At 41.0% G+C, this 23,706-nt stretch overlaps 1 protein-coding gene across 1 annotated transcript in view; it reads left to right on the top strand.

The window, feature by feature from the left end:
- Positions 1-749: 749 nt before the first annotated feature.
- gabra2b (gamma-aminobutyric acid type A receptor subunit alpha2b) overlaps positions 750-23,706 on the top strand; it is a 28,817-nt gene continuing 5,860 nt past the window's right edge. Inside the window, exons 1-6 of the mRNA XM_076103889.1 lie at positions 750-1,707; positions 3,794-3,909; positions 12,530-12,597; positions 15,491-15,711; positions 16,648-16,730; positions 17,640-17,783. Of these exons, the coding sequence (XP_075960004.1) occupies positions 1,637-1,707; positions 3,794-3,909; positions 12,530-12,597; positions 15,491-15,711; positions 16,648-16,730; positions 17,640-17,783 (703 nt within the window). The 5' untranslated portion in view covers positions 750-1,636. The remainder of the gene's footprint in view (positions 1,708-3,793; positions 3,910-12,529; positions 12,598-15,490; positions 15,712-16,647; positions 16,731-17,639; positions 17,784-23,706) is intronic.

Below are 23,706 nucleotides of genomic sequence, written 5' to 3'. Positions count from 1 at the left end.
CCAAATTAGTCGTAAAAACCAAAAAATGTTGACCAAGCTTCTCTGTGTCATATGTTTGCAGTAAAGTAAGGTAATCACAACATGTGCGTGAAGTTGTTCTTTGACGAATTTATTCAGATGACTGCATTTTGCAGGGGGCTAAACGCTTAATGCTAACAGATGGCATAAATGCAAAAAAAGGTGCTTTTTAAAATGAACCCAGTTTACTTTGGACTTTGGAGTTGTGTGAACTTGCACTAACACAGATATTACATTTCATTCAACTTAAAAAAAATCAAAGAATTTACTCATTCTAAATGGTTAGTTTACCTTTTGGGTGGTTGACACCTAAAATCGGTGTGTGTGTGTGTGTGTGTGTGTGTGGGGGGGGGGGGGGGTTGCCCTTTTTTCAGGTTGGAGCAGCAGCCCCTTAAAATGCCTGTGCACGTCCCTGTCGCAGCACACCTGTCTCACCCAAAATGGTTAAACCCACGGAGAAACGAGCCGTTTCCCTCACTATGCGACGAAGTCGGACTGTTAGCATGATCGATATGGCCCTGTGTGTATACTGACTGCGAGTGGACACAACATTCATTTACACCTTCACACACCAAGGAGAGGAAAGGAAGGAAGGAAGGAAGGAGGCTCAGTGCATATACGAAACTGTCTCTAGGACCCAGTGTTCCTCCTCCTCAGCCTTTGTAGTGTGCGTGTGTGCGTGTGCGTGTGTGTGTGCGCGCGCGTGTGTGTGTGTGTGTATGTGTGTGGAGATGAGGGAGACTGAGATGTGCTTCTTGCTTATCACGAATCGCATCGAGCTTTTCACCAGCTGAGGGGGAATGCTGAACAGGGCAATTTGACGCCAGGATCAGCTCCCCACAACTGCTGCTTTTTTCATTTATTTAAAAAAAGAAGCTTTTATTTCATTTCAGTCCATCTCATTAATATCATATACATTTTTTTGGGTTCATTTTTGGGATACTATGAAAGCCAGTGCGTTTCGGCTGCATTCCTGCTGCTGGCCGGGACTATGATTTATCAGTGCTCGCAGCTTTGTTCTCATGACACACTTGCACTCATTCAGTCTCATCAAAACAGCAGAGAGCGGTGATTTCTCTTTAACTTTCTTGCATCTTCGACGAATCCGGCTGCAGCAGGTACTTTCTGCACTTGAGGTGAGTCTGTTTTATTATTATTTTTTAAAATAAAAGTCCCCCCACAGACACAAAGGAAAACGATTATTTTATTATTATTTATCATGCGGGAAAGCGTGGGAACGGATCTTGATCCCACATTTTTATTATTGGTTATTTTCTGCATTTTTTTGTATTTCTTTTTCTTGTTGTATCGTCTAAAATCGGTGACACGCGGCTTCAAATCGGTGTACCGACTTGATCCAGTATTTCTGGGAACAGTAACGTTCAGTGAGTGCAGGCGTGGGACGTGAATACTAATTGCTGCCAGTTGCTGTCTCTGCTGCTGCTTCTCCGTCTATTTATTTATTTATTTATTTTTGCTCGCGTGTTGAAGGGAATCCCCAGAAACAAGTGATGGATGCAATGACTGTATGGGTCACATATGAATCCCGCTGGCGGTCTAAACTGAGCCTTCATTCATTACAGCGGCTGTCCTGCTGCGTGTAGGTGTCGGAGCAGCCATGTGGAGCAGAGAGAGCGCTCCTCCACTTCTCGTGTGCCTGCTGGCGCTCACAGCTCTCTGGAAAACCAGGTGAGTCCTTTTGAACGGGAGACGCCTCGAGGATCACTCGCTGCGTTTATGGAGGAGAGGAGACTGGAGGTATCCATTTATCAAGGTTTATTTGTTTTATCACACCGGACTCATTATCAGCGGACACTCAATGCGCAGGAGGAGAGGCAGTTATCCTGTCCTCAGAGTGAGCATACAGATAACCCGCAGGGCATGTGGGTAATTATCTCGCCTATTGCAGGTGTAGTACAATTTATAATATAGGCCTTACGGTTATTAGGTATTACACATTCCATAGACCAGCTTGAGTTTTATTATCTGTAACAGGGTATTCGTGTTTTTAATAGCCTATTCTAGGATAATAGCTACAGCCGATATATCAACCTTGAAGATTGACCTGTGTTTCAAGGATAATGCATCTATCAATACATTGTATTGACAAATATATATCTATGAGGCCTAATTATTTTAAATTGATACATCTAAAAAAAAAAAAAAAAGTGTCAAACCTGCTTTGCCCCCATCATTTTTGATACACCCACTGTTTCATGAGAGGACATCTCACATTATCACACGAGGTGTAAAGGTGTCTTTTGAGAGACAATTGGGAGTGACAGTTTAGGTCACTTGAGAGCTCACACTAGATGACAGTTGACAAAAGAAAGAAACAGCTGATGTCAGAGGCACAAGAGGCAATTGAAAAAAAAAGAAAAAGACAAAAAAAAGGCCCACTGAATCCATAAAGCTATCGTACAATGTCCCTATTGTTCTAAAACCGTGTCCATCGGCAAGTGCTTGGCTGCAGAGGCCTTACGTCACAGTCGTAAAAGCGCAGCTGTAAATAACACAAGTAATTACGTTGGGATTCTGCCTGGCTGCTCGTACTTTACAGTGTTGCGGCCTACAAGGTGGCTCACCTTGCAGCCATTTTGCCACAATTAAAACTTCACAACCAGCCAGGACGCTGGAGGTCTTTACAACATGACATGAAAACGGCATAATTAATTCTCACCAAAAAAGCATATATGTATCGTATATGTATGAGATGGTTAGAAAAATGTCTTGTACAAAATGTTAACGTATAGCAATGCAACCTGCTTTTATTTCGTTTTTTTTAGCTAACACTAGCTAAATTAAAGCTAGCTGGCTAATTTCCAAGCGAGCCTTGAAGGCTAGTTAACTAGCGAGTTAACTAGCGAGTTAACTCGCTAGTTAGCGAGTTAACTAGCGAGTTAGCCAGCTAACGTTAGAATGCTAATGTTAACGCCGATGTTTAGGGATACATGTGAAGGTTTAAATTAGCATTTGCTCACACATGCTAATGCAGGTTTGATGCTAACAGAGCTGCAAAAAAACCAGCTGGCTGTGCTGACATGGGTGTAATTTACACTGTGGCAAAGCTGTCGCTATATAAGAGAACATACTGTACTAGAAAAAAATAAATAAAATCTTCCTCTCCTATTAGGTTATAACCAAAGGCTGTATATAAGAAGGGTAGAACATTGTAAGTAGGCTACATTAATCCAGCACTTTCTCTGATGGCAATTAGAGAAATGTGGTCCAAACAGAAAATACCCAGATGTGTAAAATGATCAATATTGTATGGAGATTCCCTGCTTAAAGTAAAACATGCCTATAACCTGTGGCTTTTACACCAGAGCTTTCAACAGTGGTGAATACGTCAAGCTTTAATGTAGGATCTGATCTGAATTTATTTACCATGGATCTCTAGCTCTGATAACATTTGCATATTCAGTTGTGTTTTGGCTCCAAGATCAGATGGCTCACAAACGTTCTGCCTTGAACTGGGTCATCCATGTGGATGAGGAACACTGTGTGTGTGTGTGTGTGTGTGTGTGTGTGTGTGTGTGTGTGTGTGTGTGTGTGTGTGTGTGTGTGTGTGTGTGTGTGTGTGTGTGTGTGTGTGTGCGTCTGTGTGGGCATGTATGAAGTCTCTGCCAGATAATGACGACCCCCTTTTCCCAATACATCAGGCCTCTGTGGGAAACACAGTTATGAGTCTAAATACATTTAAAATGTAATCAAACTAATTCCTGTTTAAGTGTCCCTTTGGTGGTCACGTTGTTATTGTGTGTCCGTGGACCAGGTCAGTGAATGCCGATACCACATCTGATGCCTTTAACACCAACATCACCCTGTTCACACGTATCCTGGACAGCCTGCTGGATGGATATGACAACCGTCTACGGCCAGGTCTTGGTGGTAAGGAAATGATCTTATTGACGTACAGAACTTTATTATTTAATATCTGTACTTTTTACATGAGGCTATTTAACTTTTGCGCTCCCATTTAGCATGAAACAGCACTTTTTTTTTAAATGCTTGATTGCTCCTGTGGAGTGAGAACACTTCATTTAACATCAGATTTGTAGTGCTGATGACCTTTGGCAACAATCCCGTCAAGAGTAAACTGACAAACACACTCAGTGCACAAAACATTCAGGTTATATAACACTCAATCCACTTCCTGGAAAGTAACAGCAGCCAAACTGGCCGCATTTAACCCCGCAGAGGGCTGCATTCTCGCCGGAATCTTTCCGTAAAATACCCGCTGAATCTTTTAGAAATCGGAGGCAATAAAGTGTGGGTGCAGTGTCAGTTGAGCTGCATGGTTGTAATGCTGGTTTGGCTGAAGGGACATGGTTGAATTGATGTCAAAGTGAAAACGTTGGAACTTTGGACCATGTTGATCTTTCTTACATCCATCGATACATTCCTGCTTGGATTATATATTTTTAAAAGAGCAGTTTGAGTAAAATGTAGCAAGACGATTTTGTTATGACCAGATATGATCAGACCCAGAAATTGTAAGATTTGGATTTGGTTCCGGAGATGTTTGCACTTTCAAGTGTACGGCCTAAAAGCCTGAGACTGTCATTATTTACACAATGGTTAGTGTTAGTTTAATGGAAATGTGCTACACTCTAAATTGTATAGCAGCTTTGTGTGTGTTCATAAAGGTTATATACAATATATATATATGGATGGATATATATATATATCCATATATCCATGGACGTACAGAACTTTATAATATAATTAAAAATAGAACCATGTGGTGTATAATAATGATTTTCCTGAGCTTCTGTGAGGTTTGATACATTTCAAGCTGCAGAAACATGACAGGCTTTCGGAACTCTTCACTCTCTGCCTATGATGGTGCCTTTTGTGGTGCTGATAAGAATCATGTCCTCTCTTGTGGCCTCAGTGGGCCTCTCCATCCTCACCTCTCCCATCATCCTCCATGTTTGGCATCTCATTTCCAGCTTGGCCCCGTCACCCCAAAGCTGAACTCCTCCCTCAGGATTTGGTTCCATTTGAAATTCAAATTCCTGGGGCCATCAGCCCAGTCCAGGAGCTGCCATATGGGGAGCAGACCTCCTTTGGCTTGGCAGCGCTCAGCCTGTACAGCTGGACCTACAGTTATGGTGCTGCTAGCTTATTCACTGTGGAGGAGAAGACGACATGCTTGGCCTGTGACAACACTGTAGCTCACTATCTTACTTTAAGACCTTTAATGATCACATTTCAAGGAATTCTCCATCAAATAGGGTTATTACACCAAAATATATACTTAATACTCTCTTAAAAAGTATGTTTCTTGACATTTTTAATTTGGCCCTGGCCCTTTTCATAATAATTGTAGTAGATTTATGCGATTGAATCAATAAAACTGTATTGATTTACACTATATTAACTCGTGATTCTCCTCCAACAGACAGCTCTGGAGGAGTGGTCGTGTTAAAGGCAGACTTCGGGGAGGATCTGAAATATAACATATATATAAAACATTAAATGAAATGCTTTCCTACCAAGTGTCTTTCAGTACCACGATTACATCCACTTTTACCAGCTTTGGCCCCAGCGGGAGCAAACCTCCTAACACTCAAAATGTAGTAGCACGCTGTAACCCATCAATGTACCCGGGTGCTACATCGAGGAGCAGAATTCCGTCCGAGAACAGGAAAGTGACATCCGATGGAGTTTTACACATTGTAGACACATTAGATCTTTATGTCTCATCTGTGGGAAGAAAAAAAACATGTTAACACCTCGCTGAGCCGGAGTTTATAACACGCTCATCACAGCTGCATGAGTGTGTTCACTCAGACATACAGTATTCTGGGACACAGAGTCACTTCTCATGGTTCACGTAGTGTACCACTCAAAAAATAAAATCAACGTAGCTAATATACATATATATATATATGTATATTTATATATACTGTATATGTATATATGTATATGTATATATATATATATAGAGAGAGAGACACTGTATGTCTCTCTGTATGAATCTTCAAAGATTCAATGATTTATTTACAGCATCACTACACATTGCCTTCATACATACAGAGCGTAATACAAAATGTATTTTGCCCCACAGTCATTTCACTTAGTGCCTCTCTTTTCCCACGTCTCTGGACAGAATAACAGGAACACCTGTGTAATGTCATGCAATGAATCCTCAATAAAAAAAAAAAACACAAACTGCACCCTACAAATAGCTCTTCCACCTCTCAGAAATAGTTCCAGGCTAAATGAAATGCGTTGCAGGGCTGTTACCACAGATTGCATTAGATCGTTCACAAAAGGTGGAGTCAGTGTTAGATGCTCTGTCGAAGACGTGCAACATTTAAACCTATCCCAGCGAGCGCTCTGCCGTGTCTTATTGCAGCGAGCAGGAGATGTGAGTTGAAACATTTCACAGATCCTACTGATAATCAAATGATGACGATGGAGAAGATGAATCTAGGGCAGAGGTTTTCAAGATGAACCCACGTGTCAGGTTTCAGCGGAGAGAGAGAAAAAAACAAACAAACAACTGTAATCGTTTCCACAATGAGTGAATTTCTGTGTGGGTTTAGGCTGCACGTTTCTCTAGAAAATACAATATTACCACAGCCAGTTGATGGCTAACCCGGTCTATTGCCTCCAGAAACAAAACCTGTGATCCGCCCCAATATAGAGCCTATAATGTTACTACTGTGGACACAATGTTGGCCCTAACTGGTTTAATCCAGCATTTATTTTTCATACTTGTCATCTGTTTCACGTGTTGAGGCAATACCGAGCTCTTTTAAAATGCAGCAATTGGTTTCTGTCACTTTCAGTGAAATCAAGCCCGGCTGCAGAGAGTGAATGCAGAGAGCACAGTTGCTCCCACATCATCATTAGTGTGACTGCGAGGCAGCTCACTTCTGTTCATATTCACACTTCTGCTACTAATTTGTTTTTCCACCCCCCAACAAAAATTGTCATCTAACTATGACTTCCTGCTCAGAGCTATACATTATGTCTCAGCTTTAAAGCAAGAGTTTTATGCCAAAATCCAACTGACGCTGTCCATTTGTCGTGAGCACACAAAATATGAAACATTGTTGTTGGTTACGGGAGGTGACAAATAGAAAGTTAAGAGGAAAATACAAACTCTGAAGCGTAGAAAGTACGTTTTTCACATGTCTTTCATATAAAGCCTCCCAGACTATCTTGGTCATTTGTTTAACAGTTGAATTCAATCCTAAAAAGGAACATTTAAAGCTGCACGAATCAATATTTTTACACAAACACATTGGGTCAAATGCGACCATGTATATCTATATGTCACTTGAAAGGTGTCGCTTGACCAGCCGACAGATAATTATCACACATCTCTGCAGTTCCACGGCGGCATTTTAGCGTCTTTCAGGTCATTGTTTTGATTTGACAGCCTGAAGCTTTGCGTTTTTGGCTCAGTCTCACAGCTCTCGTCAACCCTTTTGTACTGCAAAGAGCTGAAAGGACAGGGAATATTGACCTAACAAACTGCCAGAAACACAAGTCCAAATGAACGCTAATGTTGCTTTGCGTTGACAAACAGGCAATAGTTTGCTAACGCCTATTGTTTAAAGTTTGACATAATTGTTACGTATCTCTAATATTCACTGTGGGGCTCTGGTTTTCTGAGTTCGTGCTAACTTGCGTTGTTTGGTTGGGTTTTGTGGAACAATTATGTTGTTTGCACTGTGAGTGATATTGTGATGCCCTTTGGTTGGATTGGTTGATTCTTTAATCTATAATCTTGGTGTCAAGGGGACTATTGCTGCCCATGCAACTAGTAGAACCTCAAAATCTGCTCATCAGCGCTAAAGGCTAGCAACGCTACACAGAAACACCAAGCGCAGCACTTCACCTACAGCACAAGAGATCAGGTGTTAAAGACATTTAACCTGGACTCTACTGATACCCATCCAGCCGTACAATATTGGGTTTTTGCTTATGCGCTTTATCTCTGTCCACACTGTCAAGGGTTAAGTTGGCGTTTGGATAGTTGCCCGGCGGGACGCACTGTAACCCTAACACAGACAGGTTTTGCCTGACCAATAAAACATGGTTCAGCAGGTCTGTACAATATAATTCAGAAGATATAAAAAGCACATGTTTGTGACTGTTGCTGCTGAATAGATGAACTTTAGGTATTGTCCTTGTTCCTGTAAATAAGCGCCCTGACGTCCTCCGGCATTAAATGCACTCTGAATGTTTTTAAACAGTAAACAGAGATTTTCCCCGAGGGCTGTGCTTTTATAGGTTTGCTACCGTGAGGATGCAGCATTTGTACAAATATGGTTAGTTTTGCTTGGGAATTTGCTCCACTCATGCAATGCAAATGGACTGGAGCTGTCATGTGGTGGTGGATTATGGTTCTCTACAGACCTCTGTTTATTGTTTATTCTTGTGGTTTTTTTTCTTTTTGTATAGAGTGGTGATTCTTATGTCGCTGCACACAGCTGTGGCCGGAGGCATGATGCTTTCATGTTGTCCGTTTGTACCATTCTCGTGAACTTAGTATCTCAGGAAGGCATGGGAGGAATTTCTTCAAACGTCCACTCTGACACAAATGACAACAAGCCTGCATATAGGCCTGCATATACTGTATATAAGCACACTTACAAAGAACAACGACCAAGCGACAGCTACTCAGGTGAAATCCATATAATCCGTACAAGACATCATATCAAAATGTATAAATGATTATGTGGTAATATCAACAAACCCCAAACATGAACAAATGAGGATCAACAACACACAATAAACATTTCATAAGAGAAAACAGCGCTTGATAAATGTGAAAGAGGTCAGATTTCGGATGTGCAGATATGCAGAATAACTAGAAAACAACATAAATATAGAAGAATTACATCAACAACACAAAACAGTGAAGCAATGCTTTGGAACGCACAAAATATCTAAAGAAAACATAACTTCTCAAAATGACTTAGGGTAATAATTTGGTGAAAACGCACAGTAAAATAATAAATAAATGTAATAGAAAATGCCCCGGGTAGGACAAGGCAAACCACAAGACTCAGCCAAGACAAAACAAATATTATTTATTCAAAAACCTTGATAACTAGACTCCTATTGAATACTAACATAGAATTAATAGAGTATTTTGCTCCAACGCACTTGTCTGAATTCAGTCAAGCAAAAAATGTTTTCATGTAAAATAAATGATGTTTAAGAGATCGAGAGAGATGTTTCAAAAAACAATGACTGATCATGATTATGGCACTATTGGCTGTCCCTGACACTACTCACTATACTGTCAATATATATACTAAATAGTGTGTCAAATGGCTCTCATATCTTTATATCTCATATGGACTGGTTGTGGTCTAAATGTACTTTTTTTTCTTCTATTTTCACACTACATGGTTGCAGAGATGGGCAGTATTTCTATTACTTGTAATTGAAATACGTATTTCAATTACTTTTGAGTATTTTGTAATTTGTATTTGATAGGGCCGATAAAATCGAACGTAATTTGGAACAAAATACTTTAGAGTGGAGTAACTTTGTATTTAAAATACTCAAAATACTTTTTCCACGAATCAAAAAACTGTTCACGAGTTCAGTCCTCAGATCTTCAAGTTCAACGGATTGTCTGTCAAGGTAGATATTTTATCTGAGTGTGACAGATGTCAACTAGCTTGATGTATAATTTATGTCTGGGTCTGGCTACATAGCCTATTGTATACACATGGTGATGGTTATAATATCAAGCTAGCGATCGATGCTAACATGCTAATGATGCTAGCATGCTGTCTAGGCTAGTGCATAGCCAGTGTTTAGCAAGTTAACTTATCAGTCGAGTAGCTAGCTATATAGGAAGAGGGAGATTGGGAGCTTGTATGTTCATGATAACCTTATCAAGAGACGTCTGACCATCTAATCTTGCACTGTATTACAAGTTATGCTGCATCTTCTCAATGTGAATGTCATAATGCCATATCAATTACTGGCAGATAATATAGTTCACAGTTAGCCAGGCTATGACAGTAGATGTCTATTTGTTAAAAAAACAAAAAAACATTAAATATCCAATTTATTTTATTTAAAAGGCATATTATGAAAGTATTCTTAGTTGTATTATTTCATACATTCTACAGTTGGCCAGGTGGACAACATGTCTCAGCAAGATGATGTTCAAGAAGGACCACCAACAAGCACAGATGTGCTTAGTTACACTGACATTCTGTGACTGTTCGTCCTTTTTGTGGGCTTCACCAGAGCTTTGTGTACATTATATATAATTATATTATATTATTATTACATTATATAGCCCAAACCTGAATGCTCCGCTATACCAAATTGTGAGAAAACGGAAAATCCAGAAAAAAGTATTTCCTATATTTTAAATACAAAATACATGTATTGTATTTTGTTACATTTTCTGGCACCAGTATTTTGTATTTTATTTTGATACATTTATTTGAGGGGTATTTTGTATAAAAATACATTTTGATGTATTTTTGCCCATCTCTGCATGGTTGCAGTCTCTTGGATAGTGACCGTAAAACTACTTCTTACGTTGCACTGTGGGATCATTTTAGTCCAATATTCAAGACACACAAGAAAATGGCCAACACACGATATAAAGGACCATAATAGTGAACACATTCAGACACAGCCACTGAGTACTCACTGTACTAAGGTACAGTACACCCCAATGATAAAACACACCACATTGTATCTTTTTACAAGCAGGAAGACGCAGTGCAGTACAACTGTGTTTAGTGTCAAACATGGTTTTTACAGAGATGGCGTTTTTTTTCCGTGTGGCTCCACAAAGGGCATTTCTCTTGAAATAAATCCCACTAATGGAAGCCGCTGTGAGCCATAGTAAAAACCTAATCATTTTAAATCAGCCTGATGCACATACAGAGGCCTGGTTTACATACAAAAATGCACCCCGCCGTAGGTCCCGCTAAATGGATTGCACCTATTACCCGGCAACCTGCCACTTTCATTTGATTTACATTACCTTATAAATAAGAAAGCATTTTCCTAATATGTCCTGTTGGACTTGAATGGCGGCTCGCCTCTCCACGCACGCGAGCACTTTGCCGAGGAGTAATGATCCCTTTAGATTGTATGTGAGACGCTGTTTGCGGTGTCGTACAGAGTGTAGAGTAAAACGTGAAAGTTTTTTGAATTGACTGAGCGTGAGAGATGGAGCTTCAGTAATTATTGAAGAGACAGAGTGTAGAGACAACGAATGGACCCGATGCGGCAGCGCTGATGCACGTAGCACATTATCCCTCGAAAAGGAAGCATACGAGAGCTTTGCTCTTCCTATCTGTCACGTCAGCGTGAACATTTAGGCCATGTTTTATAGACGCTCACAATCATAGCTTAGGCCTACATGTCGCTGTGGCTCACTAAATCTGATCTTACAAAGAGCTGCCATTGAGTTGACTCGCACAGGTCACACATAGGTGAACCGAGGCTGTACATGACTCATCTGATAGGCAAACAAATGACATTGGGAAAAAAAAAACACCAATGATTTATCAACAGCAGATTTGTCATTCGTCATGGGTCGTTAGGCGGTGTGTAACTCGAAGAAAAAAAATGACATCTTTAATTACTGAACTGTTGCCGCATGTTCAGAAGATGATTTATTTACTTACATTCATGAATTCGGTTGACTTTCCTTTCTGTTTGTTATTTGAAGGCACAATGAGTCGTGTTTGTCGGTTGTGGTTTGTAAACGACATTGAAAGTTGGGCCCCTCTCCCGGCTCACCGACACTAGAGGTGCTCACCAGCGGGTCAAAGCAAACCCCAGATTCACTCCTGTTTTGGAACAATCTTTGCATTTGTCGCTATATTTCTGGGAAAATCCTAACAGCAAATGCGGTCTGATTCTTCTGCAAACACTTGTTGAGCAGCTACTTTGTCAGAAATGCAACAGAGGACTCAATGCTGTTCCTGTTCACAGTGCAGCCAAACAAAGTTCTGCTGTCTTGATACAGAATAAAGTAAATATTTCCCGTTTTACACCATGCAAACACAAATGCCTTTCCTGTGACGTCTTCACAATAAAAGCCAGAACAGTAACTTTATAAATCTCTCATGAGGTTGTAGGACAGTGAAGTGCGTTGGTAGGTAGTAGTTGTGAATGGCAGACTCCGCCACTGAAGATGAAAACAACTTCACATTACAGAACATTAAATGGCAGTTGCAGAACAATAGGTAGACCATAGAAATTTTGGATTGATGTTGTGAAAATCTTAGAGATTAAAACAATTAACTCTATTGTGTTGTTAAGCCCATTATAACTTAAAGGGAGATTCCTTAATTGATTCTGAGATTCAGATTCAGATTTCCTTGCCTGTACTAACAATCTGTGACAGGTCAGAAAAAGACATTTTGTAGAAACTATGTTAAAATAAATCTCCACTTGAATGCCTTTTAACTGTCTTTGTTTTTGCAGTATTCTAACGTTGTTTTACCCCTTTGGTGTGCTGATGCCTCTCGATGTTTTGTCTATTATCCAGACAGGATAACTGAGGTGAAGACAAACATCTACGTCACCAGCTTTGGACCAGTTTCAGACACAGACATGGTGAGAGCAGATATTGGACATCTATTTATCATGTTTAATTATTCACCCACATCTTTGCTGCTGAAAAAACAAGACAGCACAAGAACAACACCACTCCAGAGGACGGCCTTGTACTCCCTGTTCATACTTTAGAAGAAAAGATGCCTCTTATGCTTTATTTTTAGTACCATTACGGCTTTCCCTCCTTTTATACTTGCATCATCTGCTTCTCTCTCTCTCTCTCCACACACACACACACACACACACACACACACACACACACACACACACACACCGCAATACTGAAGTGGGACGAGTTGTCCACACTACGGCACGATGTCTATTCATCTGACAATTTTCATCCTATAAATTATTGAAAGTCCTCTTGTTATTCAAGTCACTCCTTTGTTTATCCTGGGCTTTCCTGTTTATCATTCTGAAACCTGCGCCCACCCTCACGTCATATCATCAGCGTCCCTTCTGTTGTTGAAGACCCATTTTCCAAGTGATTGATCCATTGATTTAGCCGTTATGATGCTGGAGTTCAATGCTGTGGCCTCTGAAAGATATGTAAACTAGGAGGCACTCAGTCCAACATAAAACAGCACTTATGCGGAACAGGTCTCGGACACAATTTCATAAATTATTAAACCATAAAAATGATCTCACAGACTAAATCCCGGATCCAGATCACCACCCACATCTGATTGACTACATTTTTTTTAATCTCAGGGCTCCTCTAAATTTCAGCCAAATCATTCCTGATGTCTCTTTTTAAATCTTAAAATCTTAATCTTGCAAACAAACAAATGGACGCAGGTCATCACTCAGTAATGTAGCTACAGCCAGTAAAGCTTATAACCCAAGAAGTAGGCTACTAATATGTCCGAATTAAAAAGAAAAATCCATTTCCATCATCTTAATGTATATTCAGGTTTGAAAAAGTATAATATTATTCATTCCTAAATAAAATCAACATTATGGTATAACAAAAAGATTTATTGCATCCTGGTAGGGCCTGGAATATGTTCTCCTCTGACCTGATTGAGTTATGGAGAAACTGTAGAGCAATTCAGCTGATTGCTGAGGTGGTCCTGCTTTATCAGATTCATATGATTTATAGGCGGTCTACTGAAAGCCAAAGCAGGGAGATGAAAATAGAAGAAGAAAAATAAGAAAAAGTCCCGTATTTAGCTTCGAACGAGCAACAGCCAAACAAAGAGGTCAAAGGTTTACAGTTTACAGTTAGAGGCAAAAAAAGCTTTATTGTCTTTGGCTGCAGTTTGAGACAGAAGACTACGAGCTGTGGTCTGTGTAGTAACAGCACATCTTAATGATAATTCCATTTTATTTAGAACTTTAACGGAGCAAGAATCCCAAGCAGTGAGGCGATCGGACAGGTTTTATAGGAAACAGTAAGTCTGGAGATGTTTTATGTGTCTCTCAATACTTTGCGACGTCCCTGCACTCAGCCCTGAGCCCACATGGTAATACGGAGGAAATAAATCTTTATAGACAGGTCCCAGATATAAAGTTTAATTAAAAAAATGTATAAAAAAGCTCAGTGATTTCCTAAAACAGCTGAGCACTGTAGTTTTTAGCAACAGGAGGAAATAGTGCATTTGTTGGGGGACTATTTTCATTCACAGATTAATACACATTTGACCAGTGAGTATTAATGGCAGCACAACGTTGAATAACCCTAACCCTTGACTCAAAATATACAACAGTGCCAATGTTGACCATAATGAAGGAACATGTTGCGCAGTGCAGTGGTGTGGCTAGTGAATGGGATTTTGGGTCTGCCGCTCAGAATTATAAGCAACAACATGCTTTAGCCACGCAGACAATACATGGGATACGTTCATTGTTGGTTTTGGTTTGTTGACGATAAGAAAAAATATAAAGGGGCTTCCTTAAAGGGGCCCCGTGAATTCGGTCTTTCCTGTCCCCTACAATATCACAGAATGTAGCCAAAATTGTCTGGAAGGGGAAACACAGGCAACAGTTAGATTATAGCCAAACTAAACTGTGACCAACTGTACCACACAGTATAATTGTGCATTGAGGGATTATTTGTGACATTTTAGGTGCATTCATTTTCCACTTCAAATTAAATGTTTTATATTATTAGTGCTTCAGTTGGCTTGTTTACACTTGTCTGATCACCTGACTGCTCATATTTCCTCTCCTGATCAGTTTTTTTTTAAGCAATGTTGCCGTGTTCCCACATCTCAAGTACCTTTATGAGTAAAATGTTATTACCCCTTATATTAAAAATACAAAAAAATAGACCCAAATTGTGATAAACCTTCACTGTAATGAACTGCTGCGACGCCCTAAAAGAAAGGCTTTAGTTTTGGTTTCGGTGGACAGTTTCAGTGTCCCACAATCTAAATGTCAGAGGCCTTTCAACTGTGACAAGAAAAACACTCTGGAGGAATTTATCTCCCTCTCACGCGCGTGGATCACACCGGCACTCGCTGTCACGCGTACACACATTTCCCAGTGCAGCGCATTCTGCCCTAAACCTTTTCTTTTTGCGTTGCTTCTTTGGACAACAGAGGGATTGTAGGTCAAGGGGTTGTCTTGACCTCGGAGCCATCTTAGGAAAACAGCGGCTCAGAGAGCTGAGAGGAACACGGCGAGTCCGGAACTCACCTTGATGGAGCTTTGACAAATAGAGAGAGCCTTCCAGTGCACAGGTTTTAAAGTGGCAGGTGAAGTCAGTCGTGAAGCGCTGCTGCTTGTAGGCTCCGATGAAACAGGGCAGAGGAAAGTGCCCTGTGTTTTATTTCGCTTCTTTTTTTTTTCCAGCGGAAATAGGACTCATGTTCATATAGTGGAAAGCTGAAGCATAAAAATAAAGTAATAATACAGTTTATTTATTCATGTATCCCCCCTCTGCCCACAGGAGTACACCATAGATGTTTTCTTCCGGCAAAGCTGGAAGGATGAGAGGTTGAAATTTCACGGACCAATGAATACTCTGCCCCTCAACAACCTGATGGCCAGTAAAATCTGGACTCCGGACACCTTCTTCCACAATGGGAAAAAGTCCGTGGCTCATAACATGACCATGCCTAATAAGCTGCTGAGGATCAAAGATGATGGGACTCTGCTGTACACCATGAGGTAATTCAAGTCCATGGAGCGTGTCCCAAGAGACAGTCACAAAGTTGTGTTTGTGTTTAACGCGCTGAGATGGATTTAAAAGAAATAGTGCGACATTGTAGGTAATACGCCCATTCGCTTTCTTGCCGAGAGTTAAATGAGAAGAATGACACCAACCTCATGTCTGTACGCTAAATATGGAGCTAATATGAAGCTAATATAAAGCCCATTAACTTAAAAGTCTAGCACTTAACCCCCTGTAAAAACACAACATGGCGTTTTCACACTTTGGGATTTGTGCAGATTAAACAAAGACGATACAACGCGTTAATAAGGGAGCTTTAGAGGTGCTGGTAGGCTGGTTGTGTTACCGATGGTGTGGACAGAGCCGGTCTAGCTGTTTACCCCCTATTTTTGTGCTAAGCTAAGCTAACAGGCTGCTTGCTGTAGCGTCATATTCAGCGTACAGACATGAAATTGGTAGCTTACTCTTTCTAACTTGGACGAGACACCTTGAATGCTAAAGTTTACACATAAAAGTAGGCCCACAAGCGCTACACAGTCAATGTTCAGATACATTCTTTATGCATCCTATTTCATGGAACTTCTCTCATCTTTTGGTTAGCGTGCCTTTCAAGAGAATCAATTTGAATGATAAGCCATTGGAAGTTATTTTCACAGCGCTTGAATAATGTATCGTAGCATAGTTTCTTCTCAAAGAGCTAACCTACAACCTCACCTGCTGGTCCCTGCAGCACTGCTGAGTACAGTTAAGATGAATTATTTTTGTTTCAAGGCATCGCAGATGGGAAGCGTCTTGAATAGTGCATGAGGCTTGTGAGGCTTTTTTTTTTTCTCTTTCTTTCTTCTTCTTTTTTTTGAGACCGTGCCTAATCTGTGCTGTTTACTTTTCATGCATTTGCAAAGTCTCCTTAATTGTCTGTGAATTGGATGCAGGTTAACTGTGCATGCAGAGTGCCCAATGCATCTGGAGGATTTCCCCATGGACTTTCATTCCTGTCCACTCAAATTTGGCAGCTGTGAGTAACTCTGATGACGATAGCGCCCGAGGGAACTTTAAGTAAAATGCTATTTTCTTTATTTTTCCACTTCTCCACACTAGTTATTTGGCAAGAGTCTAAGAACTAAACCGCTGGAGTGCATGGCTCACTTTTCTGCCAGGAGCCCTGCAAATTTTAAAGAAACATGCAGCAATTAAAAAGATGTATATAGAATAACTGACGGATAAAGGACTGATTGCAACTGTCACTGGGAAATATGGGGAAACGGACTCTAAAGTCATCCAAATATTTTATTTTGTGAATTCTAATCGGTTGTCATCACTATTTTATTGCTATGGCTTCTTTACATTTGGATGAAGAATTTTTACTTCATGCTTTTAAAATTTGATTTAAAAACAAAGATTTATTAAGTATCAGAGCCCCAGTACATGGTGGGTCATGTCTGAAATGCCTTGACTTCTCACATAAATTCAATGTACTGTCAATACATTCATGTGGCGGCTTATAGTATTTCACATGAAGCTCATTTATTGCAACAATACAGCAATCTGTAGCATGACATGATTGGCAGAATATTAAAAAAAAAAGGGGTTTTTTTTCTGTTTCATCAGACATTCATAAGCTAGCAGACGAGCTTTGAAATGTCCTATTCATTGTATGCTGTGACTGAAAAGGGCAAATGTCACTGTGCATCAATTGCTTGTTGGCGTTTTATGAATTCCATCGTCAGCCACTGAGAGATTTTTTTCTCTCCACAGCATTCTTCTTCTTTTTTTTTCTAGAAACCCAGCTTCAAACACAATGCAGTCGGGGCTTTTCATTTGGGTCACTGAAGTAATTTCTTGAAAAATCATCAATAGCTGCGGCTGCCCCAGATTTATCCCCTATGGGTTTATCCTCTTCTTTTTTTTTTCTTTTTTTTTTTAGATGCGTACACAATCTCAGAAGTGACTTATGCTTGGACTCTAAATGCCTCTGACTCTGTGGTGGTGGAAGGAGAAAGCTCCCGCTTGAACCAGTACGACCTGCTCGGACAAACGGTCGGACAAGAGACTATCAAATCAAGTACAGGTAAGCTGATGTGGAGGTCCAGTTAGTAAAAGTCTAGAGTCAAATCCACCTCATCCCTCCTCCACCTCCCACTGACCTCCGTCCTCTGCAGGAAATGTTCCTCCAAATTAGAAAACGTCTCAGAAATAGCAAAGACACTGGATTTGGTATTTTCAAATACTTCAGAAATGACAAAGCCACTCCACTGAAATAGTTTGCAAAATAGTTGCCAGGAGCAAAATGTGGATATTTAACAGCTTTTTATAGTACGCCGTTTAGCACAACACCTATGCAATCACTAACCTGAATACTGTGATGACATCTACAGCTTCAACCTGCTTCATTGTGTCTCGTCACAAACACAAACATCTTAAATATCTCAGTTCCAAACAGCTTTTTGGAACCCGTGGCTCGCTGGGAAACGCTTGTTACATTTTTTTTGTTACTCACTTTATTTGGCTTGAAAAATGCAGAGAAACATTTGTTCGGGCTTCCTCTGCATGACAGAGATTCGACAAAACAGGGATTTGGCAGCCATGCATCTGGAATTCCCTACTTTGTTCCATATTTTGTGAATCTGCATTTAGCATGGCCTGGAGACCCAAAAAAAAGGCAGCACGACAGGTGAGCTGCTGCTGCGACAAGCCTTTCCACTTTATAACCCCCCCCCCCCCCCCCCCCCCCCCCCCCTTTGGAGGACAAACATGAGCAGACATTCTAAAGCAGTGAAGTTTCTTTGGATGGATTTTGAATGAATAATAAAAAACGGAATAGATGACAGATGTTGATGCAGAATTAGACATGAGGGAGCGCATCTGTCTGTTGTCACTGTCAGAGTCTCTAACAGAGGAGCTGCTGCTGCGTCCTTCAGTGATTTAAGTGCCTTACGTTTGTGCCTAAAGACACAGGAATGTCTCACAAAAGTGCAGCGATGCGTGAAATGACAAAGAAAATCTATGTTCTGGGCCCAGAACATAGATTTTCGGTGTGCATAGAAAACGTGCGTGGCATTGCACTCAAACGGACCAGCAGGACACGTTAGCGAGGGAATCCATAATTAACTCTGGTTAAGTCTAGAGGTGTAAAATATGGACTTGAAGAACAATGACGGGATACAAAGCTTGTAGAGCTAGCCAAAAGGTTTTGAAAAAAGAAATAATTGACTATTAGCCGAAGCCCTTTCCCAAACATGGTGTAGGCCTACACGTTGTAGCGGTGTGCAGGGGGGGGGGGGGGGGGGACTAGTAATGCTGCCTTCACATGGAATCAGGCAGACGGGGGACGGTACACCAGATATCATTGTAGTGGGGGAGAGCAGGACGTTAAAATGAAAAGAAATTAGGTGAGGCTGACAGAAAATACCGTCCACCGTGACGGAATTTACAACCGGATGTTACGTATCTCGCTCACACAAGGAGAACGTTGTTTACGTTTGCAATAGAATAATAAGAGCAAGCTGCATTTTATAGCTAAACATGTTGTATTCCATCACTATAGTAACGTATGGTCATGCCTGTCCTGACATTCCGTCTTGACTATTTGCGTATTTTTCCCGTGTCTGCCTGTGTCCCTGTGAAAGCAGCATGAAAGAGACACACGCCATTTAAAGAGTTTGCAGCGAGGCGTCTTCTTCTTTATTTTCAAAAATACAAATGGAATGAACTGTTCGTTTCCCCCGCTTTAACGTGAGCCGCAAACGTTAGCATGCACGGCTAACTAGCTTAATTTGACTACTTACCGCAGTAACCTCGTGCTTTTAAAAAAAAGTTTTCTGAAGGTTATGTACAGGTTTGTGAACCATATCTAGGTTAAGTGCTGTATGCTGCCTCTATAGAGGGCAGAATGCCTGCCAGGCATAGAAACAGTGACTAAAGGGAAGGGCTTAGCCAAGCGGTCAATTCTTCCTCCTTCAAGTCTCCTTGTTACAGTCATTCTAAGACGTTGTGTTTTAATGCACTGAGAAATATAGCAGTAGCCAAATCCACTGCTCGTGTCTTGAAGTCTGTACAGAGTCAGATATTAATACAAAACACTTTCAACAAGCATATTGTTCACAAAGTGAATACAGAAAACAACAAATACATGGAATAATAGGCTACTGTGTTAGAAGAAAGAGATAATTAGGGCTAAAAATAGAAACTAACACATTTCATGCAAACACACTAACACCAATGCCAAGAAACGGGGCCAGATCTTGAGTGTGCCTACTCGAGTCTGTGGGTAGGGTGGGTCCTTCCAAGTCGTGTCCTACAGAGGCTATAAAGAGTCCTCTCTAGCATTCCAAGAGCACACATTGGAACAGTCTGAGTGTGCCGGTATGCGGTAGGAAATGGATGTTGTTTTTATTCATTCATTTCTTGAATTTGATTTAGAATAATTCAGAACATTGAACATTTTTAGGAGGAATGATTTTGCATTCTTCAAAACAATATACGCAGATTGAAAACATGTAGGCCTATTCAAAAATATTTGAGCAATTATTTTGATTTACAAACAATTAAAACATCCAGTTAATATTCTCTCCTCAAATCAACCTCCATTTAACAATCACCAACTCTGGTTTGGTCAAAGTAAACCCTTCATTCACCACGTTAGATGTGAAAAGAAACGGACGTCATGCTCTCCTCGAACAAAAGTATTTCCAATTCCAACACTTACCAACTTTGGTCAAATTCACAGAGTTAGATGTGAAAATATGCTGGCTGTAACCCGCTGTCTCTCTCCGTCGCTGCCGGCCTCGGTGCTATTAATAGCTCGCTGAACTAGTCTGTAGCTGAACGACGGAAGATGCAACAAACTTTTAAATACGGCCTCGTAGATCGAATACCAGTGAAGATTCAGCAACTAGATCGGCAATTTCTCGCCTCTAATTTGTTCATAAAACAGATTGCTGCTGAGGTGAAATAACTGAAAGTTTACTAGCATATTTCCCTTTTCCAAATCAGGGAACAGGAAACGCATGGTGCGCATACGATTGTTGGTGTTTTCAGAAACGCGGAGGATGCACACGTGTGTCCTTGAAAATCCTCAGTAGAATCAAAGGATCCTCGACATCCTTTGGACAATCCTTTGGCGAGATTCGATGAGGTAGCATTCTTGAAATTCATTTGAAGGATCGTTCCTTGACTTTGAGAAACACCCTATGTGTGTGTGTGTGTGTGTGTGTGTGTGTGTGTGTGTGTGTGTGTGTGTGTGAAGAGGGGAGGGACACCAAACTGGATATAAGTTGTAATAAATAAATGCACATTGAGTCTGGATGTGAGTCTGTGATGACAAAGTTGACAGCTGTTTTCCTTTACGTGCTGAGAGTGACAAGGCATCTGACCGCCAGTGGATGGAGACTATATGATGGCACTTAGCAAATCACAGATGAACTGTGTCATTGTAAGCAGGAAATAACAGTTTGTAATGAACACATGCATTCACAGGGTGAATAAGGACCCAGGATATGTGTTACTTAAACTTGTCTACCTTGTAGAGCTAATTTCTCATGTTTTAAGCTCAATTCTGCCGTTAACTATCATGTCACATAGCAAATAGAATCGGAAAATACAGATTGACTCTGCAACATGGCTCTCCTCTCAGTAAAGCTCCCTGCTGTGGCAAGGCATGGTGATAAATAACACGCAGGGACCATTGCAAATAATCCAACGATGGTTATTAGCTTGGAAATAAACGCCCTCCAGGGTGCACACAAACAGAGCAGAACCAAAGCAGGTGGAGGCTGCGTGGTGTGGAGCAGCAGCAGCAGCAGCAGCGAGCACACGTCAGCACACAGAGTGAATGTGAGGCTCTTTAAATAGGCCGCCAGATCAGTGCGGGGAGATGGCTTCGCTGCGGTTGTGGTTGGTTAACTGTCAGTTGACACGGCGGAGGACGACGCCCGGCTATGTCCCGTTAGAGGTAGTTAATCTGCTGTGTGACTCTGAGGTCAAAGGGGACGTTATCTCATTAATGCGGATAATAACGTGAGTGTGAGACCTCGGGATACACCTGACGGATGAGCCAAATACAACAGACACACGATTTATCACCATGCATGTTGCCATGGTGGCATGAGCAGAAACGAATCATTGCATCCGAAATTCCAAACTAACGTGCTGTGTAGCACGCTAAAATATGTGAGATTGTTTTTGAGTATGTACGAAACCTTAGTATCAAACCAATAGTACGCAAATTGCATGCTATTTCTGGTGTAATTTTAAAGTATGCGTGTATGCACTGGACACTACACTGGTATTAATATCCCACAATGCATTGCAGTAGTAGTGACAATGCTGAACACAGGCAATGGTGGACTGCAACGTCAATAATACTTCAATGCAAATTTAAGTAAAAGATTCCACTTTGCTCGGCACAATTTCCTTTTTTTTAGTTGTCGTTCAAAATGTATGACTCACAAATTTATAATTTGGTCACAGGAGGTTGGCACGGGTTGCCATGGTAATGCGTCTCCAACCGGCAATGAGTCACTCAGGAAGTGACGTGGTAATTACGGTTCAGTTGGTCAGAACAGACACATGCTGGTGTTTATCCACATAAGTGGCGACTGTGTGGCTCAGTGGTCGAGCGGGGTCGTCCTTCAGTCAGAGGATCGGGGGTTTGATCCCCGGCTCCGCTAGACCATGTCGATGTGTCAGCCCCTGCCATCAGGGTGTGAATGGGTGAATGACGACATGTAGCGTTAAAGCGCTTTGAGTGGTCGGAAGACTAGAAAAGCGCTACACAAGTACAGTCCACTTAAAAGTATGTTGAACAATAGTTCACATATTGTAGTGCATAGAATGCAATGGTGGACGCAGCGATAAAGAACTTAAATAGCCCTTTACAGAAGTTTTAGACAAAAGCATGAGAATACAGGGGCTTCAGAAGTGAAAGGATACATCTGAGGGGTCCAAGGTGTCCTCTAGCGGGGATGGTAACAAGGAGAAAGACCTTGCTCAGTCTCAAAACCAGTTAAAGCTAATGATTTAATAAAAAATCATTTCTGAAACCGATTGGTAGCCACCAGCCATGGCAGGCTAAGGATACCCGAAATATACTAACATTAGTGGTAATAATCCCTGCTGCAGCATTTTACACATTGGAACAATGCAACCATTTCATCTGAGTAATAAGATGGTGTTGATGGGTGGGTGAAGGTCATGAGAAGACCTGAAAGCAAGTACAGTTGTCTGTCACTGAGCAACAGCGCAGATCTAATTTTAGTAATACTACTGATAACAAAAACATGATGAAAGAAGCTTCTGAGATACAGTTCTTGCAGGACGGTGATAGCAGTTTAATAATAATGGTGAGAAACGTGTAGGCGTGCTATAATTACCCGGAGACCATATTTTGCATATTTTAGTCTACTTTGCCTAAGATCACTGCAAACCATCTTTCAAATGTTATTTTGTGAAATGTATCTTTGAATACAGACAGTTTTGTCAGTTTGTGTGTGAAAATCAGCTCGCATAACCCTAAATGAATGTATCATGTGTAGTGAATGGGCTACGACACGCAAAACCACAGGTATTGGAGGGAGTCTGTTCTGTGGTGGAAATGCGAACAATGAGTATCATGAGGGAGAACGTAAAGACTGAGCAACATTTGACGATCTTGAAAGAGTTTGAGAAGTTTGTTGCTGGTGGAGGATGCTGACCTCGGCCTTATTGCCTCCAGACTTTAGCTGCAAAGTCAAGGGAGGAGCTTCAGTTGTCATTCTTGGAACTTTGTCGACGCTGAAGTTGCTACAGGAGGTATTTCAGGGTTGGTGAAAGCGTAGAAAAGGTGTCAAATCTAGACCTGCAGTCTTGATTATCGAGCAACTAAGGAAGTTTACCATATTTTACCTTCGCGTGCAGAAAATGCTTCCACCCCAGAAAGACACAGACTTTTTCCCTGTGCCATCTGCTCCGCCACGACTCCCTATAGGTTTCAATCTCCAGTATAGAGCGTTTCC

Source organism: Anarhichas minor, unplaced genomic scaffold (assembly GCF_050575085.1).
Source record: "Anarhichas minor isolate MPS153535 unplaced genomic scaffold, ASM5057508v1 ptg000028l, whole genome shotgun sequence".
Taxonomy (NCBI): domain Eukaryota; kingdom Metazoa; phylum Chordata; class Actinopteri; order Perciformes; family Anarhichadidae; genus Anarhichas; species Anarhichas minor.
The sequence above is the reverse complement of the archived record's forward strand: the minus strand, read 5'-3'. Positions and strand labels throughout refer to the sequence as shown.